Source organism: Elephantulus edwardii, unplaced genomic scaffold, assembly GCF_000299155.1.
Source record: "Elephantulus edwardii isolate Elephantulus edwardi_28Jun2011 unplaced genomic scaffold, EleEdw1.0 scaffold00027, whole genome shotgun sequence".
In the NCBI taxonomy this organism is placed as follows: Eukaryota; Metazoa; Chordata; class Mammalia; order Macroscelidea; family Macroscelididae; genus Elephantulus; species Elephantulus edwardii.
Genome location: NW_006399777.1, coordinates 17,548,985 through 17,556,903, shown reverse-complemented (window position 1 = coordinate 17,556,903; position 7,919 = coordinate 17,548,985). Strand labels below are relative to the sequence as shown.

The following is a 7,919-nucleotide window of genomic DNA, read 5'->3' as shown; positions in this document are numbered from 1 at the left end:
CTAGCTGCTTTGCAGGAGAAACATGGGCAGCCTCCTCCTGTGCATTGTAAAGCCCCCTAGAGGGTCAGCTACGAGGCAGTTCCAACTTGACAGCACACAACAACAATTCCATCACCCTTGGATGATGTAAGTGGTTCGGTTTAATGCACTGGACTGTGAGCTGCAAGGTTAATGGTTCAGGGCCACCCAAAGACACCTAGGAGGAAAGGCTTGGCAGTCTACTTCAGAAAAAAAATCAGGGTGCAACCCCTTCACAACTGTTTCTGGCCGCCATCAAGATGCTCCGTCCGGAAAAAAAATGGAAAATATTTTTTTGAAAAAGAAATATAGCGTTCTGTCCATCCCTGCCCTGGAACTCTCTATGCTGCAGACCCCGAAACGGGGACCCGGAACTCCAGGGCTTGGGAGAACTCAACCTTGCCTTTCCAAAAGTTGCCGAGAAGCCTTCCGATCCCCCCAGCCATCTCCTACGTCTGGCCAGGCTGATGGGACCATTGAGGATTCTCAGCAGCTTGACATCCAGAAACTGAAAGAGAAGAGGGACATGCTGAATAAAGAGATCTCCCAATTCGTGTCTGACCGCTACAGTGTGGCAGAGCTGGCGGGCCACGTTAGCCAACTCCACGAGTATAATGACATCAAGGATGTTGGCCGGACGCTACTGGGCAAGCTAGCTGAGATCCGAGGGGTCACCACCAAAGAGCTGTATCCAGAATTTGCTCTGGACGTGGACGACTCGACAGAGGCTGTGGGCTCGTAGCTGCCTGTCAGTGACACCATGGGATGGGAAGCCATGAGTCTGAGAAGCAGTGAGAAAGGGCTTCCAAGACAAAGTATCAGGAACTTTTTTCCAGATAGCGGAAGCAGAGTTAGAAGAGGAGAGGAGAGGGCTTAGGGATCCTGTGTATAAATAAATATTTGAGCAATCAAAAAAAAAATCAGATAGTGACAGATCTAAGGGGCATATCTACTGTAACAACACACGAAGTCACCACGTGTAACACACACTGGTCACACATGAGGTTTCCGAGGCAGAAACAATTCGAGGGTAACTGGAAACTGGACTTTTCTCTCTTAACTCTTTTGAAGGTTCTAGTCAACCATTTTTCTCATTTATTTACACTGAGGGCAGACGGCCCTGCACAGCATTCATTCAGAAAGGCACTGAATGGGTGAATCTGGCAGAGGAAGCAGGGTGAGGAAGCGGGGTGGGGAGACGGGGGAGTGGGAATTGTACAGCCTGAACGGGCCAACCCTCCTCGTGTGACCTGCGTCTGCAGTATTACAACAACAACCTGTTAGGGAGAACATTCCCAACTGGCCTTAATAAGTAACAACATGGCAATGAAGTTATTTGGTTATTGTATAAAGTGATTCATTATAATTCTAGGGCTGCAAACGATAACAATAATCAGATCACGTAAAAGGTAGTAATTACCGTCGCCTCCTCGGCACAAGCTAGAAAACACTAACACTTTCACTTTTCTGCCCTGGTTAATGCTCTCATATTTTTAGCAGAAACCGAAGGTCCCGCTTCCCTCTTCCACCAAATATAGGTGAATTCTCATCATGGTGCCTGTTCGTTCTTCAACAAAAGAAGAAAGACGTTCTGGGGCTGCAGCCTCTCTCATCCCAGCCAGGGAAGAAAGGAGAATGAATGGTGGGGCTGGAGAAAGCAGGACTGAGGCACAGAAGAGCTCAGCTATTGATTGGAGATTTCGAGGCATCTTCTGGCAGAACCAGAAGGTTCTAGGCCTGGGTGTCGCCCTGGCCCTATTATTTCTTTCAAGATGGTCCCCTGGGAAATTCAGGTTCTTTGAGGTGAACCGTGCACTGGGTCTGACCACCACTACATAATCCAATCTTCCGAGAAGGATTCTTCACCAGTGCCAGGTAAAAACCCCTCCACTGTGATAACGCAGGTGCCAAGGACGCAGGAATCCTATTTCAAAGCTGGTGGACCTCACTCCACTTTTAATCTACAGATGGGGGCCATCAGCAAATCACACCGCCAAGATAATCTCATCATTTTCAAAACAAGAGATTTCATGCGCATAAACCCCGTGTGAGCAGGCAGAGGTAAAATGATGAGTCTTAAGGTGTTAAAAATTCAGTGAGGGCTTTTATACCGAAAAAGTTAACAAACATTTGAAAATCCTTAATGAACAGAGAGACAATGGAGGCAAGGGCGAGGGGCAGCTTGTGATTAATTGTAAAGAAAAATGCTCAGGGAAGGAAAACCCACAGCTGGCGCTGAGAGAGAGGGATAGAACTGAGGAAAGCACATGCTGGGAGGCGGAGGTGGGCTGGGAGGGGGAGGGAAAGATACTACACCCCACACTCGGGATGTGCTGCCTGTGGAGGGGGGTTTGGTTAGTGGGAGGGCAGGGTGAGGCAGGGAAGTGGACAAAAGCATCTGAGAGAGCACAAGGTAGATGGGTCCCTGAGTGCTCCCTAAGCCTTCACCAGTGAGAGACAGAATACAAGTGGTAAATAGGCCCTCACCCACGGGAAAGTCTGCTGTCAGGGACCTCGCCAAAGTACTACTGAGCAATGATGTCACTTTAAAGACTAGGGTGTGCCTTATTCAGCATCTTTCCCATCACCTCCTAGGCACCTGAGAACTAGACATTGAATAAGGATGACAGAAGAAGAACTGATGCCTTTGAGTTGTGGGGTTGGAGAAGAGTACCGAACAGCCTATGGGCTGACAAAAGAACAGATGTGTCTTGAAGGAAGTGTAACCAGAGCGCTTGCTCCTTGGAGGCAAGGATGGCCAAGCATCCCCTCACATAGTCTGTTGCTAGGAGATGCTATTCCTTGGAAAGGGGCACCATGCTTGGAAAGGTGTAGGGTCAGCCGAAGAGGATGGAGTGATACAGTGACTGCAGCACTGGGCTCAAGTGTGTCAGAGATGCTGAGGACAGCACAGATAGGCCAACCTTCTGATCTGTTGTTCACAGGGTCACTGTGAATCAGACTCGGCAGCACCTAATACCAGCAAACTGAAAGTCTGCAACTTGCAAGCCACTGTCATCATCTCCTGCTCCTCCCCCCTCTATGTTTTACAAACCAGGGCAGAAAAAGGGATACCTTTTTTTCGAAAAATACTGGGTTTCTGTTGTTGTGTGCCATGGAGTTGGGGAAGACTCATAGCTGCCCCTCCAGTGGGTTTTCAGAGGCAAAGGAGATTGCCTATCTTTCTTTCACAGAGCAGTGGGTGGATTTGAACTACATGCCTTTGGGTTGGCAGCACATTCCTCAATACTAGGCCAGCAAAGCTCCCTGCAAGGCCTACCATTTAGACAACAGAAGCACCTCCTCCAGGAAACCAACTCTGACATCGCTGCATCATATGGCCTGGCTATATTCTCCCAGCAGCAGCCTGCTCTCCTCCCAACTCCAGCGATGACTCAGATTTTTCCTGTACTTATGTGCTCTGCATTCCCCATGGACCGTAAGTTCCTTGAGGGTAGGGAGGCACTCAAAGATCAGGTTACGCAAGTGAGTCATGATAAAGGATGGGAGAGAAAGAACAACTTAAAGATTGAACAACTAAAGCACAGCTGTCTGCCGGGAACCTGCAATGCACGATTCTGGGGGAACTGTTCACACTGTGCTCTCTGCAGAGGGGACCTTCTCCTGGAGACCCACTGCCAGGGCAGAGAACAGGAGGCAGAAAGTCAGCGGAGAAGCAGCCCTGCTGCCACTGGCCTGGAAAAGCAAACATAACTTTTGCTGTGTCCGTTGCACCTCTAAGTTTCAGCTGAAGCAATCTTCTTGTTGTTAAGTCCTGTCTTGTTGGAGTAATCTTCTTGTGGTTAACTGTTGCTGAACCGCAGATCTAAACCATGTCCTATCCTGAGCCATCCTTATCATCTCTGCTACACTTGCTCCTATTCCTGCTGCCACGGCGTCAATCCAGCTCTTTGAAGGTCTTCCTCTCTGTCACTGATGTTTCTAAGCATGATGTCCCTCTCCAAGGAGGTGCCTCTCCTACCAACATGCCCAAAGTACGTGAGATGAAGCTTTACTCTCTTTGCTTCCAAGGAGGCACTTTCTCCAAGACACATATGTTTTTGTTTTTTTTCTGCAAGTCCATGAGATACTCAGTACTATTCTCAAACACCACAAATCAAAGGTAATCTTAGCAAAGGAGAAATCAGCAGATGTATCCTGGGCACGTAAGCTGAGATGCAGCAGGTAAAGCTGAAATCCAGGCACAAAGCAGGGACAGCACACTGCAGCATTCAGGAAGACGACATTTGTCTCACAGGCTCTCTCTCCATCCGAGACATGCGCTCAGGCCTGTCTTGCCTGCGTGCCATCCAATGCCCTCCCTAATGAGGACGGGCGTGCCTATGCCCCCACCACGGCCATCAACACAGGGACATGCCCTGATGGTACAGCCAGCCATGTGAGCACCTGCAGGTCTATGCAGCTTCCCAGATGCTAGGAAATCTCTCACCTGTGGTCAAACAGCATCCTTTCACAACCTACGGGGCCAGGCTGACACCCAGTTCCTCCACCCCCACCCGTGATTGATGATGGGTCAGGAGGCAGCCATCACTCTGCTTCTGAGAACAGGGACTCTGATGGGCTGAACGTGTGTGTGTTCCAGTGTGGTTTCTTCAAAGATTCCCGCTCGGCTAGTTCGTGGGTACCTTTAAAGGCCCAGTGCCCACCTGAGATTACTGGCCCAGCACACCTCATCACCCAGCTCCAGGCTGAGTCTCTTCTTTAGAATCCAGGTACCTTGGTCCTCTGGTCTAGACTAATGCTGCCGCTACACCAGGCTTGGGATGCAGCAGACCACATTCCTCCAGTCTAGTCCCCTCTCCCCTCTCTGGAGCTCATACGGTCAAGCTCTACGCACTAGGCAGTTCTGCCGAGCTCAGCAGGCCCCAATCCCCCATATACTAAAGATAGGGAGCCTTCGAGTTCATGCAGGAAGTAAAAACCAGGGTAGGGGTACAGGCCAGAGAGCAAGCGATTCCCTTCGCCTCACTGGATATAGGTGGTACTAGCACAAAGCAGTAACACATATAAAAGCTGCGTGCGGTCTGAGTTGGATTTGGGGCGCAGAAAGACACAGCAGCTACAGTGGGGGTCCCCCAACACACCACGATCAGAGACAGACCCATGCTCAACATAATCTAGCAAAGGACCCAGGAAGGTAAAACCTAAGGTTAAACGACCCCCTAAGTATACAATCAACACCCTTGGCACCAGACGCTAGGAAATCAAAAGATGCATTGCACTTAGACGGCTGTTTCGAAGGGATCTCTCCAAAGTGCTGAAAAGTAAGAGTGCCAGTTTGAAGACTGAGGTGCACCTAATCCACTTTTCAATCACTAGAGATGCATCTGAAAGTTGGATAGTGAATAAGAATGACAGAAGAACAAGTGACGTCTTTAAGGTGCGGTGCCGGAGAAGAGTACTGAATACCCCATGGACTGCCAAAAGGACAGCTAATTACGTCTTGGAAAAAGCGTGGCCAGAGTTCTCCTTGGAGGCAAAGACGGCGAGGCTCTGTCTCCCATACTTTGGGCATGTTGATAGGAGAGGCTATTCCTTTGAATGGGACATCATGTTTGGAAAGGTGGGAGGCTGGTGAATGAGAGAAAAACTCTCAACAAGATGGACTGACATAGTGACTGCGGCAATGGGCTTGCGTGTATTAGGGATGGTGAGAATGTCACTGGGTCACTAAGAGTCACAGCAGACTTGAGGGCACTTAACAACAAGAAGCATCAAGAGTGGCAGGAGGTGCTCTCTTCCAAAAGGGGCTACAGTGGCCAATAGCCAATCTCACGGTTGGCAGTGCCCTTACTAACCGGGTTCCAGGAGACCATACACCCTGCCCCAGCCAATTAAAGCTGCATTCCCATCAGGTCACCCAAGCCTGTGAGAGCCTGGCCAGACGGGCCACCTTCTTTCAGGAAGGTTCCCCAGCTCTGGGTCCTTGGTGCTGCCGGTGTCAAAAAGAAGCCCATGACTCATAGCGACCGTATGAACAGATCTGACGCTTGTCCTATCCTTTGCAATGCTCATAGTCTCTGGCATGCTCAAGCTCACTGTTGAAGCTAACTTCTCTAATTCAAGGTCATCTGATTTCTCAATGACATGCTAGTGAAAAATACCCTGACGTGGGTAGAAGACATGGGTTCCAGTACCAGAATTGTTAATGACCCACAAAGGGACCCTGGCTAAGTCCTTCCCATTCCCTGGGACTTGAACTTCCTGAACATGCAGTGGAGGTGGTAGGCTCCATGGCTCAGGTCTTCTGCTTTCATTTTTCAGACGGTCGATGCAAAGAGGGCTTACAGTGCTGGCCACAGGTTATCAGAGACTCTGAGGAAGCCCAGAGGTTTTACTCAAACTCATCAGACGCATTTCCCCCCATCAATTTCCTGGTCCTTTGTGGAAACTTGTTCTGACTTGGCTTCTTGAAGAATCTACCAGGTTCCAAGCATTTAGAAAGGGAAAACACGGAGGAGTAAAAGACCTGTCGTCGGGGACTATTTTACAGAGCTGAAAACTGAAGGATGAGGACGTCTCCAAATTTGCTCCAGGTGATACAACTGGGATTTGATTGCTAGGCTGCCTGATTCAGGCTGACTTCTCTCTCTCAGGGTTGCAGGCCCAGTAAGTCCAGCAATTGCTGGATCTGAATGTGAAGAAAACACAGAAATCTTCTCCTAGTACAGGGGAGAGTCTGGTCTACAGAAACTTGAACCTATGAAGATCAGAAACATGGAATTCAGGACACAGGACTGGCTGGCTGCAGTAACTTTGCTTTAAACACTTGGCTGAGAGAGAAAGAGAGAAGGGGAGAGAGAGAGGGAGGGAGATAAAGAGAGCGACAGAGAGATAAGAGAGACAGAGAGGAGAGACAGGGATGAAAGAGAGAGATGAGAGAGAGGAGGGGGAAGGGAGAGAGATGAGAAAGAGATGAGAGAGGATGGGAGGGAGGGAAGGGGAGAGACAGAGAGAGAGAGAGAGAGAGAGAGAGAGAGAGAGAGAGAGAGAGAGAGAGAGAACTGTTCCCTAAACACAAGGTTGCCCTTCACGTCTTCTCTCTTACAGACAGGCACCAGAGGAGGTGAGCAGAGCTGGAGTTGGGGGTTCCACCCTTCAGGACTGCTTCCTCTCAGACCAAGCAGGTCAGGTCCTAGTTAGTCTCCCTGTAACCCCAGGAGACAGGCTCTGGGAATCACTCCTTCCTACAGGTGTCAGGGACGCCCATGCTCTCACTCTGCATCTGTTCACCCACCTTAGTCTGCAGAGCGGCTCATCTGGGCGAGGCCACTGGACAGCAGCGGTCTGTTCCCTGTCCTTCTCCCCTCTACCGCGGACTGTGGGCCACCGCCACCCTGACCTCCCCTCCCCCCGAAGGCCGGTGAGCTGGGAGGTGGGGGCGGAAAGACTCCACTGTTATCTCCAGGGGAGAGCTGGGAAGCCAGGGCGTGTCCGTGCCTCTCTCTGCCCAGCACCAGGCTCCACAGCCTCTCCATGCCAAGCGCCCTGGCACCATCGCCCAAATCTGCCTTCCTCTGGCCACACTCGCTCCGATAGTGCAAAAAAAGAGGCCGGAGCACTGGTAAAGGGCAGCGGATCGAGAACCTTCTGTGCCCAGTGGGACATTAAGTCTGGGGAGGCAGGAATCCACTTCCCCCACTGCCCGCCTCCTCCTTCCCCCTCCGCGCCTGTCTGGCCCCTGGGTGGGACGTGCCCTGACGCATGGTTGCAATCGGGGTCCGCAGGGAACCCCTCCCGCGCAAGGAGGTGGCCAGAGCCCGGCCGCGCCCCGTTCTTCCAAGAGGGGCGCCTGTCTCCGATTCCCCCACGCCGCACCCCCGCCAGGCCACCTGCACTGTCGCCCGCAGTGGGTGCCGCAGTGCGAGCGAGCCAGCAAG

At 51.0% G+C, this 7,919-nt stretch overlaps 1 protein-coding gene across 1 annotated transcript; it reads left to right on the top strand.

The window, feature by feature from the left end:
- Nucleotides 1-361: 361 nt before the first annotated feature.
- Nucleotides 362-760, top strand: LOC102851069 (DNA repair protein SWI5 homolog). Its single transcript, XM_006883421.1, has one exon. It carries the CDS (start codon nt 362-364, stop codon nt 758-760), a length of 399 nt encoding a protein of 132 aa, XP_006883483.1.
- The last annotated feature ends 7,159 nt before the right edge of the window (nt 761-7,919 follow it).